This window comes from Mandrillus leucophaeus, unplaced genomic scaffold (assembly GCF_000951045.1).
Source record: "Mandrillus leucophaeus isolate KB7577 unplaced genomic scaffold, Mleu.le_1.0 Scaffold841, whole genome shotgun sequence".
NCBI lineage: Eukaryota > Metazoa > Chordata > Mammalia > Primates > Cercopithecidae > Mandrillus > Mandrillus leucophaeus.
In genome coordinates, this window is record NW_012109153.1 from 1,527,441 (window position 1) to 1,552,228 (window position 24,788).

Consider the following 24,788-nt stretch of genomic DNA (forward strand, 5'->3'; position numbering starts at 1 on the left):
GAGGTCAGGAGATCGAGACCATCCTGGTTAACACAGTGAAACTCCGTCTCTACTAAAAAATACAAAAAAATAGCCAGGCAAGGTGGCGGACGCCTGTAGTCCCAGCTACTGGGGAGGCTGAGGCAGGAGAATGGCGCAAACCCGGGAGGCGGAGCTTGCAGTGAGCTGAGATCCGGCCACTGAACTCCAGCCTGGGTGACAGCGCGAGACTCCGTCTCAAAAATAAAAATAAAAATAAAAATAAAAGAAGAAATACAGAGGAGCCACGTGGTTGACCAAGAACCTACCATTATGCTTAAGCACCATTTACTGGATCACAGCCCAAACTCAACACCAAAAATACTTTGCTAATATACCCCCCACTCCGCATAAAAACAAGGACAAGAAATCAGCTGCAAATAAAGATCCTGCACAAAGCCTCAGCCCTTTGAAAACATCCAGAAAAGAAGCTAACTGAATGTGCTCAAATTACAACTGTTAAAGGAACATCAGCACACAGAGATAAGAACTAGTACAAAAACTCTGGCAACTTAAAAAGCCGGAGTGTCTTTTTTCTCCAAAAACTGCACTAGTTCCCCAGCAAGGTTTCTTAACCAGGCTGAAATGACTGAAGTGACAGACAGAGAATTCAGAATATGGATAAGAATAAAGATCATTGCGATTCAGGAGAAAGTTGAAACCCAATCCAAGGAATCCAAGGATTACAATAAAATTATACGAGCGCTGAAAGATGAAACAACCATTATAAGAAAGAACCAAACTGATCTGATAGAGCTAACAAACAGTACAAGAATTTCATGATAACAATCGCACATTTTAACAGCAGAATAGATGAACTAAAGAGAGAATCTCAGAGCTTGAAGGCTGCTTTCTGAAGTAATTCAGTCAGCCAAAAGTTTAAAAAAAATGAGTAAATCCTCCAAGAAATATTGGATTATGTAAAGAGGCCACATCTAAGACAAATTGGTATCCCTGAAAGAGAGGGGGGAAAAAAAGCAACTTGGAAAACATATTTGAGGATATTACCCAGAAAAATGTCCCAAGTTTCACTAGAGAGGCCAATATTCAAATTCAGGAGATGTAGAGAACTTCTGCAAGATACTATACAAGATGACCATTCCCAAGATGCACAGTTATCAGATTCTCCAAGGCTCACATCAAAGAAGAAATATTAAAGGCAGCCAAAGATAAAGGGCAAATCACATACAAAGAGAAACCCATCAAACTAACAGTATGCCTTTCAAAAGAAACCCTACAAGTCCGAAGAGATTGGGGGCCTATATTCAGCATTCTTAAAGAAAAAAATTCCATGCAAGAATTTCATATCCAGCCAAACTCAGCTTCATAAGTGAAGGAGAAATAAAATCCTTTTCAGACAAGCAAATGCTAAGGGAATTCATTACCAACAGACCTGGCTTAACATAGGCACTTAAGGGAGTGTTAAATATGGAAATGAAACATCATTAGCAGCTACCACAAAAACACTTATGTATATAGGCCACTGACACAATAAAGCAACCACACAATCAAGTCTGCATAATAACCAGCTAACAACACAATGACAGGAAAATCCACACATGTCAATATTAACCTTCAATGCAAATGAACTAAATGCCCCAATTAAAAGGCAGAGAGTGGCAAGTTTGATAAAGGAAAGACCCAATGGTAAAGCTGTCTTCAAGAGACCCATCTCACATGCAATGACCCCCAAAGGTTCAATGTAAAGGGATAAAGAAAAATCTACCAAGCAAACACAAAATGGAAAAAAGCAGGGTTGCTCTTCTAATTTCAGACAAAACAGACTTTGAGGCAATGACAACAAAATAAGACAAAGAAAGGCATTACCTAATGGTAAAGGGTTCAGTTCAACAAAAAGACATAACTATCCTAAACATATATTCACCCAACACAGGAGCACCCAGATTAATAAAGAGAATTCTTAGAGACCTATAAAGAGACTTAAATAACCACATAATAATACTGGGAGACTTAAACACCTCACTGATAATATTAGATACTAGTAGATAGATCACTGAGGCAGAGAACTAACCAAGATATTCAGGACCTGAACTCAACACTTGACTAAATGGACCTAATAGATATCTACAGAACACCTCATCCAAAAACAACAGAATATACATTTTTATCATATGCACATGGCACATACTCTAAAATTGATGACTCAATTAGCCATAAAACAATCTTCAGCAAATTTAAAAAAAAAAAAAAAACTGATATCATACCGATCATACTCTCAGACCAAAGTGCAATAAAAATAGAAATCAATACTAAGAAAATCACTCAAAATGACAGAATCACATGGACTGAATAACTTTGGGGTAAACAATAAAATTAAGGTAGAAGTCAAAAAATTATTTTAAAATAATGAGAACAAAGATACAACACATGAGCATCTCTGAGACAAAGCTAAAGCAGTGTTAAGAGAGGTTTACAGTACTAAATGCCCATATCAAAAAGTTAGAAAGACGTCATGTTAACAATCTAACATCATACCTAGAAAAATTAGAGAAACAAGAGCAAACCAATCACAAAGCTAACAAAAGACCAGAAATAACGAAAATCAGTGCTGAACTGAAGGAAACTGAGATTCCAAAAACCATGCAAAAAATCAATGAAACTTGGAGTTGGTACTTCAAAAGAATGAATAAGATAAATCGACAGCAAACTAGACTAATAAAAGAAAGACAGAAAATCCAAATAAATGCAATCAGAAATGAAAAAGGGGATATTACTTCCAACTTCACAGAAATACAAAAAAAAAAAAAAAAAAAAACCTCAAAGACAACTGCAAACCTCTATGCGCACAAGCTATACTTTAGAAGAAATGGATAAATTCATTTACAGAATTTATGGAAACATACAACCTCCCAAGATCGAACCAGGAAAAAAATTGAATCCCTGTACAGACCAATAAGAAGTTCTAAAATTGAATAGTAAGAAAAAGCCTACTGATACGGTTTGACTTTATCCCCACCCAAATCTCATTTTGAACTACAGATTTCATAATCACCATGTGTCCTGGGAGGGACCTGGTGGGAGATAATTGAATCATGGGGGCAGTTACCTCCATGCTGTTCCTGTGATAGTGAGTGAGTTCTCATGAGATCCAATGGTTTTATGAGGGGCTTTCCCCCGCCCCTCCCCCTGCCACTTTGCTCTGCACTTCTTGCTGCCACCACGTGAAGAATGACATGTTTGCTTCCCCTTCTGCCATGATTGTAAGTTTCTTGAGGCCTCCCCAGCCCTGCAGAACTGTGAGTCAATTAAATCTCTTTCCTTTATAAATTACCCAGTCCCAGGTATGTCTTTATTAGCAGCATGAGAACAGACTAATATACTTATTAACCTGAAAATGCCCAGGACCGAATGGATTCACAGCTGACTTCTACCAGATATATAAAAAAGAGCTGGTACAATTTCTACTAAAACTACTTTTACAAACTAAGGAAGAAAAACTCCTCTCTATGTCTTTCTATGGGGCAAGTATCATCTTGATACCAAAACCTGGCAGAGACACAACAAAAGAAGGAAATTCAGGCCAATATCCTTGATGAACATAGATGCAAAAATCCACAACAAAATACTAGCAAACCAAATCCAGAAGCACATCAAAAAGCTAATCCACCACAATCAAGTAGGCTTTATACTTGAAATGTAAGGTTAGTTCACTACACACAAATCAATAAATGCGATTCATCACATAAAGAGAACTAAAAACAAAAACCACATGATCATCTCAATAGATTTAGAAAAGGCTTTTGATAAAAATCAACATCCCTTCATGTTAAAAGCCCTCAACAAACTAGGCACTATACCTCAAACTAATAAGAGCCATCTATGACAAACCCACACCAACATCATACTGAATAGGTAAAAGCTGGAAGCATTCCCTTTGAGAACTAGAACATGACAAGGATGTCTACCCTCAGCACTCCTATTCAACATAGTACTGGAAGTCCTAGCCAGAGTCATCAGGAAACAGAAAGAAATAAAAGGCATCCAAATAGGAGGAGAGGAATCAAACTATCCCTGTTTGCAGATGACGGATTCTATACTTAGAACACTCCACATAGTCTCTGCCCCATATCTCCTAAATCTGATAAACAACCTCAGCAAAGTTTCAGGATACAAAAATCAATGTATGAATATCAGTAGCATTTCTATACACCAACAACATCCAAATTGATAGCCAAATCAAGATTGCAATTTCATTCACAATAGTCACAAAAAGAATAAAATACCTAGGAATACAGCCAACTGGGGAGGTAAAAGAGCTCTACAAAGAGAATTACAAAACACTTCTCATTGAAATTAGTGATGACACCAACAAGTGGAAAAATATTTCATGCTCATGGATAGGAAGAATCAATATTGTGAAAATGGCCATACTGCCCAAAGCAATGTACATATTCAATGTTATTCCTATCAAACTACCAATGATGTTTTTCACAAAATTAGAAAAACCTATTCTAAAATTCATATGGAATCATAAAAGAGCCGAAATAGCCAAAGCAATCCTAAGCAAAAAGAACAAAGCTGTAGTATAGTTTGTAATATAGTTTGAAGTCACATTAACCAAGTTCAAACTATACTACAAGACTACAATAACCAAAACAGCATGATACTGGTACAAAAACAGGCGCATAGACAAATGGAACAGAATAGAGTGCCCAGACATAAAGCTGCACACCTACAACCATCTGATCTTTGACAAAGCCAACAAAAACAAGCAATGGGAAAAGACCATATTCAATAAATGATGCTGAAATAACTGGCCAGCCATATGTCAAACATTGAAACTAGACCCTTTTCTTTCACCATGTACAAAAATCAACTCAAGATGGATTAAAGACTTAAATGTAAAACCTAAAATGATAAAAACCCTGGAAGATAATCTAGGAAATAGCATTCTGAACATAGGCTCTGACAAATATGTCATGACAAAGACACCAAAAGCAATTCCAACAAAACCAAAAATTGACAAATGGGACCTAATTAAACTAAAGAGCTTATGGACAGCAACAGAAACTATCACCGAAGACACCTCACAGAATGGGAAAAATATTTTGCAAACTATGCATCTGACAAAGGTCTACTATCCAGAATCTATAAAGAACTTAAACAAATCAACAAGCAAAAAACAAACAACCCCATAAAAATGTGGGCAAAAGACATGAACAGACACATTTCAAAAAAAGACATACATGCAGCCAACGAGCATATAAAAAAGTGCTCAACATTACTAATCATTAGAGAAATGCAACTCAAAACCACAATGAGATACTATCACATACCAGTCAGAATGACGATGATTAAAAAGTAAAAAAATAACTGATGATGGAGAGGTTGCAGAGAAAAGGGAATGCTGATACACTGCTGGTGGCAATGCAAATTAGTTCAGTCATTGTGGAAAGCAGTTTGGCAATTTCTCAAAGAGCTTAAAACAATATTACCATTTAACCCAGCAATCCCATTACTTGGTATAGACCTAAAGTATTACAAATCATTCTACTATAAAGACACCTGCATGTGTATGTTCACTGTAGCACTAGTCACAATAGCAAAGACATGGAATCAACCTAAATGACCATCAGTGGTAGACAGGATAAAGAAAATGTGGTATGTATATATCATGGAATACTACACAGTCATAAAAAAGAATGAGATCATGTCCTTTGCAGCAACATGGATGGAGCTGGAAGCCATTATTATAAGCCAACTAACATGGGAACAGAAAACCAAATACCACATATTCTCACTTATAAGTGAGAGCTAAACATTGAGAATACATGGATGCAAAAAAGGGAACAACAGACACTAGGGCCTACTTAATGGTAGAGGTTGGGAGAAGGGAGAAAACTGGAAAACTACTTATTGAGTACTATGCTTATTACCTGGGTGATGAAATAATCTGTACACCAAACCCTCATGAAACATAATCTACCTATATAACAAACCTGCACAGGTACCCCTGAACCTAAAATAAAAGTTCAAAAAAAAAAATCGATACTGAAATGCTGAAACCTAAGTAGAGAGAAGTTACCACCAAGAAGGCTATATTACAGTCCATAAAAAGACAAAATTCCTATTACATAATATACATACAATCTAAAGTGTTTTGCTGATTCAAAAGCCCCTCTGAGTAATATGACTCTTCTGAAAGAAGAATACCTGACAATGTGAGTGAGGGTGTGTGAAATGTATAATTATATTAATGGAACTAAAAGGCCACTTTACAGATATTCTGTATCATCTTTGTAGTTTAGAATTAAATCCTACTTTTTATTTCAGAAACAGCCATTTCAAGTAATTACCTCTTCATCTTCTACATTACTCAGTTTCATCACATTTAATACGCTTTTTTAAAAAGGCTGTCTTTTATGATTTGGCATCTTTGAAAATTCTCTGCAACTGCTAGTTGGCAATTAAGTGCAGTTGATATTGTGTCTTAACTAACAAAAGCAACATTATTATTAGAAATATTCAAACCAATCAACAAATTGCCCATGGGCCTAAGTTGGTGTCTGTAACATTTAGAGACTTTACTGGGGAAAATTAAAAAAACAATACAACACAATTAAATTAATTTATATTCCCATTTATATGGAGATTCATACTGTTATGTTTCAAAAGTATTAGTCACTAGTTAACTGAAATAGCATTGAAAAGAAAATTAAATAGGCATTGAAATAATGTATATTTAGAAATTAATATTTCAAAACATTCTGGCTAATAATTGTCCAGGTTTGCTACTTTATGTCCATATAAGCAGCAGACTATCACACTCGTTAAGAGTCAGACATGGATTTCAATTCCAGATCTGCCATTTAGGAACTGTGTGACCCTTATCCTCTGAGTTAGTGCAAATTACTTAGTCTTTGTTATTGTTTCCATATATGCAAAATGGTGATTTTAATAGTATGTATATATATGTGCACAATGGGTTGTTGTGAGGATTAAATGAGATATGCATATAAAATCCTTTGCTCACCATGTGAATCACAAGAAGTGCTAAATAAGTGGCATTTAATCAGCTTCACCATACTGTGTATTTTCATCTTCAAGAAAAACAGCAATCTTATTACCACATATAATTTGCTGTTGGAAATCAACCCCAAAGCTCTGGTAAACAAGATGTGTTTTCATTAGCCACATGTACTGACCATGAAGGTCCATTAGGCTAAATGAATCTCTGTCCTTGGAGCAAATAATTAGAAAGCATTAGGCCAGGCGCGGTGGTGTGTGCCTATAATCCCAGCACTTTGGGAGGCCGAGGCAGGTGGATTACTTGAGGTCAGGCGTTCAAGACCAACTTGGCCAACTTGGTGAGACCCCGTCTCTACTAAAAATACAAAAATTAGCCAAGTGTGGTGGCGTGTCCCTGTAATCCCAGCTACTCAGGAGGCTAAGGCATGAGAATCACTTGAACCCAGGAGGTGGAGGTTGCAGTGAGCCGAGATCACACCATTGGCACTCCAGCCTGGATGAAAGAACGAGACTCTGTCTCAAAAAAAAAAAAAAAAAAAAAAAACACACACACACACACACACACACAGAGGTATATATACGTATATATACATATATGTGTGTATATATACATATATGTGTGTATATATGTGTGTGGGTATATATATATAAATCAGAAACACTACATATACTTAAAGATTTTTAAATTTTAACAAATTGTCTTATAGCTTGGTCTTTGATCCTGAATCCAGAAGCAACCTCTCACCCCAATCTGCACCCCCACAGGAGCACTACAGTGCCACATTGTCTCATTGTGGTAAAGTGCCAAGCACTCCTTGGCTCAGATGCGAAGGGAGGTCTGTTCTACGTTGGAGGCACATCCAGGTGCCCTGCCCAGAGAGGACCCAATGGGGCCCCAGGACACATTCTACCCAGGAAAGAACAAAAGCCCCCACCATTCAGCTCTGGGGGTACCACATAATTGGCTCCTCGTTTAGTGACAGTTTGGGAAGCACTGTCATCCTCTCTTTATCAATATTTTAAGAGAAACAAACAAACTATGGTGACTTACCCGGAAATAGTCGCTGCATGCTGCCAGGACGGCCTTGTGAGCATGGAATTTCTGTTCCTCAGCAATCAGGGTGATGTCGCAGAGGATGCCATCACTCCTCTGCTGATTCAATGCTGCCAGGACACTGTCATTGTGAGATTCGGAGTGGCACAGCCTCTGGCCTGTCAGCATTTCTTGAATACTACAAAGGAGAACAATCAAGTCAACGTTTTTCCTTTTACCAGCCCTGTGGGCTGGCTGCTCTCTCATTCCTTGAACATTGACTAAGGCAACACGGGTTCCAGTGCACTCTATGAGTGTGACCATCTGTTCCCTCATTTTCTTTCTCTCCACCATTCTCTTGTTCTCCCTTTTTCTTATTCTCTCTGCTCCCCTCCCTGCAGGGTCTTTCTCTTTTTTACTGGTGCCTCTCTTTCTGCATTTGTGTTTGTGTGTGTTCATCTGTGGCTGCATACTGACCCAGGTCTCTGGACCTGCAAGTCTCTGTTTCTGGGCCCTGTCCCTTCAGTGTGTGAACATCTCTGAGTGCAAAACTTCCTCTGGATGTGTATCTGGGCACGTGTACATGTGTGTGTGTGACCCTTCTCACTCTGTCCCCTCTCTCTAATTCCCTGATTCCTTCCCCACCTTTGTACCTTACCATGTCTCCCACAGGACACAAGACTGTTAACACATACAAGAAAACTGAGCAAATGTTAGTCAGGACAAAAAGGGCTGCAAGTGACCATTCCATGTAAAAAGCAATTAAACCAAAGAAGCATACTATTAAACTTGGGAAATTGTGCACCATAAGAGCATCAAAAGGAATGCGTTGTAAATGATAACAAATTTAAAGCTGAAAGTAAAATTTATCTATTATCAGCCTTTAGTTTCTATGTGTGATCATTCTACTAGATTTATGAATGACTATATAATTTTCTTTTTGTTTCTACTTTGTGAGATTGCTAATTTTACCCATTGTGAGACTTACCTATTCACTCTCTACACAAACCTAAGACATTTATCCTTATGCCCTTTCAAAAGTCCTAGGTGAAGCTCTAGATCATTCTACAATAATACAGAAGTAATGCCATAAACACAAAATGCAAACTTTCACTTTATAGACAGCTATGGACATTTTCAGCTTATGCCAATGGGAATCTACACAGTGCTCTGAAATCTCAGAACCGGTATTGGACTAAGATGGGTGATCTGCCAGGAATAGGTTACTCCCAGAGTGAAAACAAGGGCCATCAAGTCCTGTTTCTGGCCAGCAGGTTCATCTCAAAGCTGAGTAAAAATACCGTTGGGATGATTGAGCATTGCCTCTCCCATGTTGGTAATTCCTGTATCCAACCCCTTCCTCTGAGTGTGAAAGAGTTTCTCAGGAGAGCCAGAGTTGCCACCAGCCTAGTCTGCATGGTGGGTTTATTTGGCAGGGCTCTGCTCAGCCTGCGGTGCCAGTTGGCTGGTAAATTACAGTTAGGTACAAATCACCATCTTAAAATTAACCAAATACTTCCTGTGAAATGCCAGAAGGCAGTCATTAAGCTTTATTGGACAGTTTTGACTGGGAAGCATCAGAAATGTCAGAAATATGGAAAGAAAAAAACTTGACAGACGGTGATGATATAGGAAGTTCCTGTGGGAAGGTGGGAGGATTATTTTCAGTTGAAATGTAGCAGTGAGTTTTGAAATGGTTACTGTTATTGAATATTCATCTAGTAGCTCAAGCCATAGGCAGACTTTAAAATCAGTAATTAAAAACCTCCTTCAGAAGCATAAATAATTTTTTGCAAATTTCTATGCAAAGTCTAGAATGGAGATTAATTAGCATCACTCAATTAATTAGCATCTCAAATCAAGAAATGGAATAGTAATAGAAACATTGTATCAGCCAAGTAAAGCTTTAAGATAGTCTTTGAAAAATCTTTCCTAAAAGGATGACTTTTTAATAGATTTGAGAAACACATAGTGCTCACCATGTCCCATGAACTATTCTTAGTGATTTACAATGACTAGTTCATGTAATCCGCACACCACCACCATGAGGCAGGTACTATTATTATCTCTATTTTATAGATAGAAAAACTGAAAGTCCAAGATCAGGTATCTTGAGAACATATCACCAAGAATATAATAATGTAATTCCTCCTCCTACTTAAAGAAAAAAGGAAAAAAAAAAAAAAAAGAGGCCAGGCGTGGTGGCACATGCCTGTAATCCCAGCACTTTGGGAGGCTGAGGCAGGTGGATCACTTGAGGTCAGGAGTTTGAGACCAGCCTGGTCAATATGGTGAAATCCCATATTGGGGTTTAATTAATACTATAGTAATACTCTGTTGTATTGTATTGCATCAATACACAAATTAGCCAGGTGTGATGGCGTGTACCTTAATCCCAGCTACTCGAGAAGCTGAAGCAGGAGAATTGCTTGAACCCAGTAAGTGGAGGTTGCAGTGAGCTGAGATCATGCCACTGCACTCCAGCCTGGGCAACAGAGCGAGACTCTGTCTAAAATATATATATACACACACACACACACACACATAATCTGTAAAAGAGCTGAAAAATCTATGCTTAAGGGGAAAAATCATGAAAGTCCCTATTAACTTTATATTTATATTATGTATAATGAATCTCAAAGTCAGCCTTTTAGAATAATATACATGAACAACATGACAAAGCAGTAAGAAATATTTGAAATTTTGCTTCAAAAACATGTATCTTCATACTGTGACTGAAAGTTTTGGGATAGAAAATAGATTCTAATTATTATAACCATAGAAAATAGATTCTAATTATTATAACCTTAGAAAATATATTTGAAACGTTCATAACTTATTTTCTCCATTTTTATATTACCTTAAATGTTAAATAAATGTATTTCAAAATTTCATTTGTAGTGGAACAGAAGAATATATTAAGATAATTGCCTTAAAATGTTTCCTTACTCATTTTCCAAATATAGTGCCACAATTCCTGTCCTTATTATTAAGATTGAATTGGTACTTGCATTATATATGTCTATTGAGAGTGAATAAATCTTACCAGAAAAAGAGCAGCTATAAACTGAAATTTGGCAAAGAATAAAAGACTCGGCTTTGAAACAATAGTGATGCTGCACAATTTCACAGGACCATTCATCTGGGCTTGAATCAAGCTTCAAGAAAACAACAAGCTAAATATTTAAGACAACAGTTGGCACAAGATCCCAAATATTTTGGAACCAATATGTTAGGGATCCTTAAAAGCAGAAACAAATACTCTAACATTTGGCAAGAAATAAAAGCCTCTTAATCAACAAATCATTATTGTATTCTGAAAGTAACTTCCCACTCAACTCTTGGATGTAAATTTGTAAAACATTTCAACCCTCTAAATGTTAAGGCACACGTGGCCACAGAACATAGCTGGAAGGGAGCAGGCCCACTTCACCAAGTCAATAGCCATAAACCAGGGAGGAGATAAATCAAAGACTGTAATGCACTATGTCTAAATTAAAATGGGGAGCTGACACGTGCTTGCAAACAGCTCCCTCAGCATCTAGAACATATATCAAATTAGCAAACTAAGCCTCTCAACTTAGAGCAATGTCCCTCAATTTTTCTGAGAAATAAAGAAAAAGGAAGGAAAAGTATATCCTAAAACTTCTAAATTGCTGGAAAAAACACTGAAAGCAAGAGCCATATTTCTCAAGGAAACACAGATTTGAATGTCATCCTAAAACTGGAAAAGGTCTCCCACAGAAGCAATGCTGCTACCTCAGAATTCATCAGTGAGTGCAGAGAGTGCCCTGGCTTCCCCAATACAACCCCTTTCTCTCAGAGATGCCCTAGAACTGCATCAATACAAAAGAGTATGTGCTATATTGATACTATAGTAATATTGTATTGTATTGTATTGTATTGTATTGTATTGTATTGTATTGTATTGTATTGTATTGTATCAATACAATAGTAATAGTCTATTATAGGGATACATCTATACAGTGGACACTAACCACACATGGTCACTGAGTACTTGAAATATGGCCAGTCCAAATTGAGATGTACCATACATGTAAAATGCACAATGGATGTCAAAGACAATATGAACAAAAGAAAGCAAAATAGCTCAATATTTCTGTACTGATTACATGTTTAAATTATAATATTTAGGGTATGTTGGGTTACATAAAATGTATTTTTAAAATTAATTTTACCTTTTTTAGGGCCAGGCATGATGACTCACACTGGTAATACCAGCATTTTGGGAGGCCCAAGCGGGCAGATCATCTGAGGTCAGGAGTTCAAGACCAGACTGGCCAACATGGTGAAACCTCGTCTCTACTAAAAATATAAAAATTAGCCGGGTGTGGTGGCACATGCCGTATCTCAGTTACTCAGGAGGCTAAGGCAGAAGAATTACTTGAACCCAGGAGGCAGAGGTTGCAGTGAGCCGAGAGCGTGCCACTGCACTCCAGCCTGGGCAACAAGAGTGAAACTCTGTCTCAACAACAACAAAAAATAATAATTTTACCTTTTTTTAATATGGCTACCTGAATTTTAAAATTATAGATATGCTTCTCATTATGGTTCTGTTGGATACTCTATGAGTTCCCAGGGATATATGTCCCTCTATTTTTTTCCACCTGAACACTATAAGGGCTTTAGGCAACCCCTATCAGACTGCCTGTGCAAACTGCTGTTCCTGTATTTCACAGGGCCCCACGTAGGCCCTCATGCAATAGTGGAAAGCCCCAGACTCTCTGAGCAGAAGACTGCTTTTTAGTAACGCCAGGGAGCAACCATTTGATCAGTCGTATGTCAGTATCCAGAAATGGGGAAATAAATAAACGAGGTCTCAGGAAAGACGATTATTCATAACTTTAAGCCTTTAACTTTCATTCTGGAATTGATCACAAAAACTAATAAATCAAATGCAGAGAATGATGTTCATTATATCATATTCCCTACTCATACTGAATCACTGCTTTAGAGCAAATTGCTACCTCAGCTACCTCAAGGTCATAGAGTTAACATTTTTGGTCACAGAAATCCTATAGGGTTTGATGTTCATGGAAAGAATTTTGATGAAGTTCAGTCTGTTTTAAAGTTGTAAATTCCAAAAACAGCTATATGGTTTTAAACATCTGCATTTCAAATTTTAAAATCCAAGTCAATTTCTATGTCAGTGTTTACCTACACCCTGTATATACAAAAAATATGTAGTTGTTTTTAAGTAACACTACCAATAAGGTGTTACATACTTACATATTAAAAACAACCAAGTGGCATAAAGATTCTCATTTCTTAAGTAGGCTACTTTATACAAGAAAGAAAAAGACTGGACAAAAAGTCTGACAGTAATAATTATGCATAATTATCTCAATTCAGTCTATTGGTGAACTATCAAGTAAGTGTCTTAAATCACTTTATGTAGTCAAAATATTTTCATGAAAATTAAAGACATTAATATTTTTAAAATTCTATTTAAGGTGGTAGGCTATTAAAGGACCCTGTAATAAAATAATGTTATTTCTATAGAACACTTTATAATTTATAAACACTCTAAAATGAACTTGGTCAATTAATAACAATGGTCATAATAATAAGCAAAGAAGATACAATATGCTTAGACAATTATTAAATAATGAAAACTCTGTAGAAAGGAACATAATTATAAATGAATAATTTTGTTTCCTTCCTTCCATCATTCATTTACCCAACAAATATTTATTAAGCCTGCGCCAGGTGCTGTGCTGGGTACCAGGAATAAAATGGTGAGCAAACCATATGTGGTAGCAGTCCTTAGCAGTCCTCATGGAACTTTCAGTACAGTGGGGCAATTACACATTAATCAAATAATCTAGCCTCCCTAAAGAAATAATACTTGAGCTGCTGGCTGAAGGATGAGAACAAGTTAATCTGGTAAAAAGGAAGGTTTTCCAGGCAGGAGAACAGCAAATGCTATGATCCTGTGGCAGGAGGGAGCATGGCCCTTACAGAGTGTCTACAGAAAGTTAACAGCTAGGGATAAAGAAGAACGTGGTGCAGGTAAGCCCCGAGCAGCAGAAGCCTGAGCCCACTTGTGCAGGAATTCTGGGCCAGAGTATCCTAAGGGCAATGGGAAGTCACAGAAAAGGTCACTCAAGCTGTAGTACCAAGAGCAGTAGGGGAGACTGCGCCAGACTACAGCAAACCTGGACTGTGACTATGGTTCAGGTGAGTGATGGAGTTGGACCTTGGAGCCCAAGGAGCATTCGTGAATGGGATTAAAAGTTATTTAGAGGGAAAATCTACAGGTCTTGGTGTTAGATTATATACGGAGGTGAGTGGGAGGAAGATTTCCAGAAGACACCTACATTTCTGGCTTATACAACTTGATATTTCCAGAATAGGAAACAAATGAAAGAGGATCAGAATTGTAGAAAAGAATGATGATGAATTTGGTTTGGGACACGTTAAGTTTGAGTTGTCTTTAGGACATCCAAGCACAGATGTCAAATATGTAGCTTGATTCATGGATCTGGAGCTCAGAAAGGAGTCTTTGCTAGAAATGTAAATCTGCAACTCATCTGCATAGGGAAGGTGACAACACAGCTGTATCTCAAGAACGTGGCTGAGAAACAAGCAACAGTCAAAGGTTGCTGAGAATATACGAAAGATCGATTTGAAGCACAGAGGCAGGTTTGGGCTTAGTTGTGGGAAAGGATTGCCTCTTGAGTGGCAGGGAGTCAGTGGACCAGAAACACATACTAAAACTCTGGGCACTTTTTGGCTTGTTGAATCTAAAGATTTTTGTGGAACTAGTCTCCACTAGACAATATAGGCATGGAAATATGAATAGCTCAGTTCATCCGGATTGGGGTTTTCTCAAGCAAATGCATCAAAAATAAAGGAAATGAGAGAACTTAAGGGTTTAGCAACAGTGATAGAATCTAAACTGCTTAAGAAGGAAAATGAAGAAAGGAAAGACTGGATGGGTTGGTAGAAAGTAACAGGGCCAATAAATGAGACATTACAGTGAGGTCAGAGTACAACCATAACAGGGGTAAATCAGCAAGCTAGAAGGAGAGGAGGCTGCGGTGAGAGTAAAATGACGGATAGTGTGATTTCAGAAACAGAGTAATTACTGAGGATGACAAGGTCTGAGGTGTGGCCATGAAACTGGGCAGCTGAGTGCAGGGAGAAGGTCTTTGGAGATAAGCAGATTGAAGGTCCAAGGACCATGAAGCAGACACATCCTCCATGCTGACACTGAGGGCCCTGGGGGTACAGTAAGGGGTTCGTGATGAGGAGGAAGACTGCAAGCCAGGTGCCGAAGTACTCAGTGAATAAAAGACAATGACCCCGACCACAGTTAGGAAGAGGAGAGCCTGAGAGAGAGAGAGAGCACCATCTTCAGAAGAGATGTTGTTTTTGTGGCTGTGCTTTCTCAATCAATCAATTTGTGGAGTAACGGTCTAGAAGCAAAATCATGCCCTGGGATGATGACAATCTCTCTACCTGTCCTTGACATACATGAGATGTGAGGAAATAACAATGCCACTACTTTGAGAGGACTACAAGGGAAACGGTCCTCAGAGGAGGATGGATCTCAGTGAAGTCTGAGACGAACAGAGCTTTTCAGGACAAGGAGATGATGCAGCAGAAGGTGTGGTTGTGCTGTGACACTTCCACATGGCACAGTGAGAGAGTGTGAGAGGTGGGGAAGGGAGGGCTCTGGGTTGAAGCAGAAAAGGAGACAACATTATAGAGATGATTGCACTGTGGAAGACAGATGACCGTGGAATGGGAGTTGATTAATAAGAATGGGATGGCAGACTTAAAAGTAAAAACTTATTTTAAGTATGCACACTGATCCTGGTAGCCAGGAATAAATAGCTTGGCTGAGGTGGTGGCAGACAGACACCATGGTCTCCATGTGCTGTATTGGTTGGATGCCAGGTCTAGAGCAGGGTTTCTCAGCCTCAGTATTACTGACATTTTGGGCTAGATGTTTTTTTGCTGTAGGGGGTTGCCCTATGCATTGCAAGATGTTTAAAATGATTCCTGGCCTCTACCCAGTAGATGCCAACTGTATCCACAGTCCCAGTGACATCCAAAAACATTGTCAGATATTGCACAAAGTACCCTGGTGGTGAAATCATCCACCATTGAGAATCACTGATTGAGAGCAGAAGACTCACATGGGGAGTGCAGAGGCGTTACACCTGTTACAGCAATGTCACCAGTTCTCAACACATTTCTGGAACAAATCACCTCTAATAGCTTCAGAGTCACGGAAAGAAACTGGTCTCATTACTTAACAAACACCCAATTCTTAAGAAAAATGTATTCCCCAGGTTTATCATCTTTCTTATTATTCGCTCTGAAGGTATTTTGACTGTTCCCTCAGAGGATGATGCAGATTTACCTCCAGTGAGACTATTCAAATGAATGCCATGCATTTTCTCATTGGCTGACCCTCAGTTTCTGGAATGTGCCAAGCTCCTTCCTGCCTCATGGTATGCCCCCCTTCAAATCTCAGGTATACAGCCTGTCTCAGGAAGGCAGTTTCTTGCTCTATCTATCCTGTACTTTTCCTTCAGAGCACTTTCACAATTATTTTTGCATCGTTACTGCTGTGCTTATTTGTTTAATGACTGTTTCCCCCATAGAATATAAGTTTTAAGAGGGAAGGAACCTTATCTGTTTTATTCATAGCTGTGTCCTCAGCACCAAACAGAGTACTTGGCTTAATTAATATCTATTAAATAAATGAATTATTAAAAGGAAATGTTGTGAGCATTTCGAGAATAAGCATTGTACTCCCCAAAGTGATTGCCTTAAAGGAGGCTCTCTCTCTCTCTCTCTCTCTATATATATATATATATATACACACACACACACACACACATATGTATAATTTTTTTATTCTTTTTTATGTCATATACCTTTATAGCAGCATACCTTTGTCTGAAGGAAGCATCCTAAATAAGAAAAAAATATTAAAAAGCAGTATGATTCAAAGAATCAGGAAACATGTTTAGGTTTGACAAATAACTAGGTCACAGCAGTTAGTCCTTGTGCTACCATAGTAAATTCACAAAAGCTCTGACTAGTTTGTTGATTCCTTTAAATATGCATTAAGTCCCTGCTCTGTGCTTGATCCTGCAACGTGCAATGCACCTATTTCAGGGCTCACTACAGCATGCAAAGACACATCCTGCAGGACATACCTGAGGCAGCGTTCAGACGGCATTTTCCAGCTGGGTTCCTCAGGTTCTCAGCCTTAGAAGTGTGCAGAGGAATCAGCAAGCATTCCAGCTGAATAAAAAGACAAGAGAAAAGGGTGCATTGAGCTAAACGCAGAAAAGCACACTTTGGGTCTTCCTGATGCTAAAGCTTTTGAATTCCAGGGAGGCAGCTTGGAGAGTTTTACTGTCCACATAAAACATTCTGACACAATGCTCCTTTAACAAACAAGTAATTGTTCTGGATATTAAAGTTTTTTCACTTTATTGAAGCTTCAAGGACTAGGAAGTAAAATATGTTTGAGAATCAACAATAGTAATTAAGTGTTAAAGTAAAAATTAAAACACCAGATGGGATGGCCAAAGGAAAAAACTAAGATTTGATAAACCACAAATCTAAACCACAAATACTAGTTGACTTGTCATTTATAGAGATTTCATTTTCCTTCCAAATATGATTAGTGGAATTAAATTAAAATCAAGTACCTCATGGCTAAGTGTCTATAGAAATACAATTTTCTATTCAAGAAGCAGATTTCTGAAAAGTAGGTGGAAAAAATAACATAGAGAAGATAAAAATTAGTAGGAAATGAAAAATGGATTCTTATAGAGGCTTCGATATTGCGTAATTGAAATATATAACAGGATGCAGTTGTCAGGCTTGAAACTGCTCCTTGGCTATTGAAGCACGCTTACTCATTTAGTCCCTGCCTCCATTCCCCGTCTTTGCTTTTCATCATTGGAGTAACTCTGACTAGAAAAATAAATTATTTGAATAGTCTTGGTCCTGGTCCATGACTACACTTTACAACCCTCAGTAGAGGTTCTAGCTCCCATTTTCTAATGCACCCAAGTGGCTAAATTAATTAGAATCTGGATAAGATAAATAGGCTTCCTTCTGTCTCAATTTTATTTTGAAAAGCAATAACAGGATGAAAATGCTTATGAAAGGAATATGTTAAGCTGTGCCTATTTCTGCTGATTTGTATAAAAGAGAGAGCTACGATTTACAATCTGACCGAAATACAGTATTTGTTATATTGTATACAAACCCTCAATTGGTATGACCGCATAATACTTCACATAGCATACCATCGTTGGTTAACTATTCCATTTTATTGAACATTAGGTTGCTGGGTTGCTTTGAATATTTTTCATACAACTATATTTTTGTTTCTTCTTTTCTTTAATTATTAAAAATAGTATGTCTCTACTTTCATTTATTTCTAATTTAAGTCTTGACGAACCTAAAAGTGAGTGTCATTTTTAATTGCCCCATTATGACTGAGCAGCATAGGCAGTCACAGTAATTCAAGGCACGTTGTTTAATTAGCCAAGAGACTTGCTTAGCAACCTAATGTTGCTACAGTGTCCTTTCAGAATCTAGGTTATAAACTCCAGTCTTTTGTCGCCTAACACAAACTCCAACAGGCATGGACACTTGAGCTTTAAAGCTGCAAAGAATATTTATTACTACAGGAAGGTGTAACACCTTAATCTTTCTGAAAGTCCAATGTTTTTTAAACACTCCCAACAACTGAATGGAGAACAAAAATCCTAAAGTTAAAATAATCTCAAATTAAATGGCACATCTAACTTGATATGTTTCATTTCAAACATGATCATTAAAAATAATAAGATAGATGAAATTTTCTTTTACAGACATTTATCGTTTGGAGACCAACTCACTAAATCAGGTGTTTTCTGAAATTGTTGAATTATAAGCCACTATATACTACAAAGCTTAGGAAACTGGACACCATTTTAAAGGTGAATTAACTAGGTGCCCACCAGTGGTAGACTGGATTTAAAAAATGTGGTATATATACACCATGGAACACTGTGTATTTATAGCCACAAAAAAGAAGAAAATCTTGTCCTTTGCAGCAACATGGATACAACTGAAAGCCATTATCCAAAACGAATTAACACAGGAACAGAAAAACAAATACCACATGTTCTTCTCACTTATAAGTGAGTTAAACATTGAGTATCCCTAGGCATAAAGATAGGAACCACAAACATTGGGGACAAATAGAAGGAGGCTGGGGACATGGGCTAAAAAACTACCTGTTAAGTAGTATGCTCATTACCCGGGTGACGGGATCATCCATACCCCAAACCTCAGCATCATGCAATATACTCATGTAACAAACCTACACATGTACCTGCTAAATCCAAAATAAAAGTTGAAATTATTTTTTTCAAAAGGTGAGTTAAAATGAGTTAAGGATTAATCACCACTGGAAAAGGTTTATTATTTACTATTTTTACTACATATTATTTACTATTTATTATTCCCTATGTTCTCTATATTTATATATTGGATATATATATATATATATATACTGAATTAAAATTTGTTAGCAAATACATTTGTTTTTATAAAAAGTTTCCCTCACCATAAGTAGAGTGAACAACATGGCTACTTGTAAGCTCCAGCCAGACACCTCTTCTCCCTTTTCCCACTTCCTTGCACTTTTTCCCATGCCTAGTACGTAGATTAACCCAAGGCTGTTTCCCTCCCACAGCCCAGGGAGATCCAGGCCAGTCTCCTGCAGTTCCCCTCCTCAGAATACAGAAATGATCAGAGCTGAGCCAGCTGAGTGGAGCATTAGGAAGCAGAGCAATATGAAGAAAGGCCAGAGTTGCTCTCCAGGTAGCCAACATTTAGGGCTCTCACACACTCTCAGAGACAGAACTGCATTTATCACAAATCCCAAAGGAGTCCTATGTGGGGCTGGAAGCAAATGAGGTGACTCTTTTTCTGTCACTTAAGAGTGATCACCTTTGAGATCTCTTTCAACTGTGACCATCTACAATCTTCTGAGCCATTGGCATGACAAAGATTCTCTTCTAGACCAAACTCTAGACAGACTCCTCTGAGCTCTTTTTCAAGTAGGCCCTGTCCTTGGGTATGTCCTCAGGAGCTTTGTGGTCAACTACTGAATAATGAAAATATTATTTTGGTGAACAGACAATTTATTGATTTTACTAAACACTTAAAGACAAGGAATATATAAAAATAGTTAAGAAAACATGTTAAAATTTTAAGTAGCCATCAGCCTTTCGGTTCAGCTTAATGAACCCAGGAAGGAGGAAGGGATTTGCCTCTATTGCATAACTACTATAAAAAAACAAGGCATGGAGGGTACCAGAATAGCCACCCCAAAATATGCCTCCTTAGCACATGGATCATTTTGACCTAAAAGCCACTGAGAACCAGCAGATGCAGGAATAGCTCTAAACACAGGGTACCGTTGTCCTTTTGTAAAGAAAATTTACATTTATAAAGAACATTTTCATAATTTCTTTTCGTAAAAGGTCTCTTCCTTTCCTGGACCAGGAAGAGGAGGACTCCTAACTCTTATCAATGGAGAAGGTACTGACTTCAATCTGCACAATAAATCTTACTGAAAAATTCTTGTTTACAGTACTTTTCCTGGTCATCTTTCTGTAACTTGTCTTTCCCATCCAGAAGCCCCAAATCCCTTTTCCTTTGATTATTCTAAGATCATATGTCAGGCCAAGTTCTAACCACTCCTTTAGGTTAGTAGTCATCACTGGGTGCTCCCATGTGTATCTGTGATGAACATGGAAATAAATTTCTGTTTGTTTTTCTCTTGCTAATCTGTCTTTGGTGGTCTAAAAATATAGAGGCCCTGCTGAAAAATCTAAGATGGATAGAGGAAAGAAGATTTTACCCCCTCCCCTACAACAGGCATCGTGGTTTTCATTTAACAGTGTAAAAGTTCAGCTACTGTAGTAACTTCTCAAAGTGAGAAATGACCCCCAAAAGACTAGTACCACAAATTTCAGTCTTTGTGATTAAAAATACAACCAAATAAATCCAGCTTGCAAACAAAAATAAAACACACATTTTACAAAATGAAGCTGTTTGTACATATCGATGTGCAACTAGGCTAGGCTAGTTTCTTACCTTTTCCAAGACTCAATTTCTTCATTTTCTAAAAATACAGATAATACTACCTTATCACAGGGCTTATAGTGTATGTAGCGTACCTAGTGCAACGGCTGACACATCACAGGGTCATAGTAAACATCATTGTGTGTCTTCTTTTGTTATAGAATACAAATATGAATCATGTAGTGATTTGATCCAGTGACAGGAATCTCTGAATGTTTTCTTTTGTTTCACTTTTTGGTAATGTAGTTCGTATGCCAAATACTAGTGTTTGTAATACCAAAAATGTGTATAGCAGCAATCCTTCAAGGACTGTTCTCAAGACAACTTTATAGCTGGTGAAGACTCAGACCCCCCTCTCCAAGCTCTCCAGAGGAAGCTGGGCATTTACCCCCAGAAACACAGCAAACATTTCTTAAAATACAGCGATTTTTCCACATAATTGAAATTATTTACCACCCTCACCCTTAGGAAATGTTCATTAGTGGAATGTCCTCCATTTCTGGTAAGTCTCTTCAAATATAATCTGGTATATAGGATTGATGGGATCTAACCTCTTTATAGTCTTTATTTTTATTAAAATGTTTCAAAGTTGGTAGAGTCTCACTTGGGTTTTTTTTTAAGTCAAACTTGAAAATATATTTACACAGACAAAATAAATATATTATTAAACAGTAATAGTGAGCAAGTGAAACATGATTAAGCCCTCCAAACTAGCTGGCTAGCTTTTAATTACTTACTTCTAGTTGATCTTAAAACCCCTACTAGCAAGTCACATGACTGAACAATACATAACTAAACTCCCACTCGCTACCTTATGGGTAACATCTCTGACTATGGGTCACAGTAGTAACGGTGCTTATAGTTATTTTTCAGAAACTAGGGGGCAGCTTTTGTCTAGTTCAAGCCAGATGAGACCTTCACAAGTTGGTTGCACAGGTTGGGCCTGCAACAGCTGCCTGAAGAGGGAACTTCTTGATATCAGAGAGCCAAAAACTCCATTATCAGATTATGCTAGTGCCACCATTTTCTGCACATATATCCTATGAAGAACCATACAGCTTAATTACCCTTGTGCAGAAGCCCTAATTACCTCACCTTTCCGACTCACCAATCATCTTTCCCTATACTTTAGACCACCCTACTTTCTGTCACACACATACCTCCAAGCCCTATTTTCAGAGAGGTGTATCTGAGATTTATTTCCCTGGCCCTGCACATTGAAGCCTTGTGAATAAAATCTTTTCTTTTTTGCAAAAACTGTCACCACAGTGATTGGCTTGCTGCATACAGGGAGAACAAGCCTGGCCAGTAACAAAACGGGGAGGAAAAAAGTAAGTGTCCTATAGGTCACCACAGTGATTGGCTTGCTGCAGAACAAGCCTGGCCAGTAACAAAACGGGGAGGAAAAAAGTAAGTGTCCTATAGGTCTTGATGACATACAAAGAAAGAAGGACAAGCTAAGTTAGTTTAATATAATCAATAAACATAAGATACTAAAAATTAAGCTACCTTAATTATGTGGATGCATACCAATCCTACCAACATATAAGAGACTGGTGAAGAACTCAACTCTGACCTTTTCCTTCTCTTGCCCAAATTACTATCTAAAGGGGTATGGGGAGTCATGCCCTACAAACCATAAAGTCTCATCCAGGGGGTTTTATTTAACCCTATATAATGTGGCTTGCTTTCCAACCTGATGCTGGCATAACATCACATGGCAGATAAAGAAAGAAATCAAGATATTTTAACCCCAAATACATTTTCTTTGCCATATCTTGAAACAGTCCTCCAAAGCTGACTCTTGTGGACAAAAATCTACAGTTTGAAGAGAATCCCCTTCCTTGCCCTTCTTTTTTTTCCTGATCCAGGAGACAACTGACTTACAATGTATTCTTTCTGAAGCCTCTACCTGGTGACTACTTCTGTGTAATGAGAACCTTGGTCTCCAAAACCCCTTACCTTAACCCAGACATTCCTTTCTGTTGATTCTAGTCCTTTGGACAATAATTAAACCCTTTCAACCAAATGCCAATCAGAAAATCTTTGAATCTACCTATGACCCAGAAGCCCCCGCTTCCAGCTGTCGCACCTTTCCAGACCAAACCAATGTACATCTTACATGTATTGACTGATGTCTTATGTCTCCCTAAAATGTATAAAACCAAGCTGTATCCTGAACACCTTGGGCACATGTTCTCAGGATCTCCTGAGGGCTGTGTCAGGGGCCACTGGTCACTCATATTTGGCTCAGAATAAATCCCTTCAAAATATTTTACAGAGTTTGACACTTTTTGCCAACACTGGTTTATTCTTGCTATTATCACATATTTGTTTAATAATGTTTGAGTGTAATACTCCAATAATACCTTATAATTTTTAAAGAGAAAAACAAATTATTATTAACATGTTCAACATACATACATGTGGGAGCCCCCAGTGATGAGTAATTCAAAGGAGTGGTTAGAACTCCGCCTTACATACGATCTTAGGATAATCAAAGGTAAAGGGGTTTTGGGCTTCTACATGGGAAAGACAAGTTATGGGAAGACGACCAGGAAAAGTATGGTAAACAAGAATTGTTCAGTAAGAACAGGGAAAATGCTAGTCCTTCTCCTCCTGCACAGGTATTCATGTGAGTGGCAGAGCAGACCTTTCTCAGTGTCTTGTTAAAAGGAAACAATGGTGATGGCTATAACAATGATGAAGATGATAGGACCTTAATTAAACACTTAGTAAGTGTCCAGCACAGTGGACACTTTTCCCTAACTTATTTACTATCCCCATTCTGTTTGGATCTGGATAATAAGGCATAATGAGGTCAAGGAATTTACTGAAAGACACACAAGTAATGAATAGTGAAATCAGGCTTCAAATCCAACAGACTGACTCCAGAGTCCATACCCTTAACCACACCTAATAGTAAAAAAGGGAACCTATTCCAGGACACGGTTATACCCTGAAGTGCTAAAGAGACCAAAGACCAACAGCCTCAGGCACCTAGTACCAGGACAGGTGAGTTAAGGCAACTTTGAATCAGTACAAAGGAGGTTTCCAACAATCTAAGATGCACACTGACTATGTAAGGTAATACCTCTGTCACTAGAAGTGAAAAATAGGACCATAACAGACTTGACCTTGTTTTGAAGATGATTCAAATGTTCCTAGGCCTTCCTGATCCACAGAAACCAAAGGCCAAGGATCAGAACCTACAACCACCGCATGCTGGTATCTCCCAAGGAGGCCCTGATGTGGGCTGAATTGTGTACCCCCGAAATTCATGTGTTGAAGCTTCCAATACCTCAGTATGTGACTGTGTTGGAGATTTGGCCTTTAAAGAGATAATCGAGGTTAAAAGGTTACTGGGTGGGCTGTAATCCAAAATGACTGACATCCTTCTAAGAAGAGATGAAAACATTTTTTGATGGGGCTGTTTGTTTTTTTCTTGTAAATTTGTTTGAGTTCTTTGTAGGTTCTGGATATTAGCCCATTGTCAGATGAGTGGATTGCAAAAATTTTCTCCCATTCTGTAGGTTGCCTGTTCACTCTGATGGTAGTTTCTTTTGCTGTGCAGAAGCTCTTTAGTTTAATGAGATCCCATTTG

The 24,788-nt window shown here is 38.0% G+C and overlaps 1 protein-coding gene across 4 annotated transcripts in view; it reads right to left on the reverse strand.

Annotated features, from left to right (window-relative positions):
- KLHL32 (kelch-like family member 32) overlaps window positions 1-24,788 on the reverse strand; it is a 226,282-nt gene that overhangs the window by 164,483 nt on the left and 37,011 nt on the right. For all 4 annotated transcript variants that reach the window (XM_011968388.1, XM_011968387.1, XM_011968385.1 and 1 more), the window contains 2 exons: window positions 17,242-17,329; window positions 8,060-8,240 (listed from right to left, as the gene is read on the reverse strand). In XM_011968388.1, coding sequence (XP_011823778.1) covers window positions 8,060-8,240; window positions 17,242-17,264 — 204 coding nt within the window. In that variant the 5' untranslated portion in view covers window positions 17,265-17,329. The remainder of the gene's footprint in view (window positions 1-8,059; window positions 8,241-17,241; window positions 17,330-24,788) is intronic.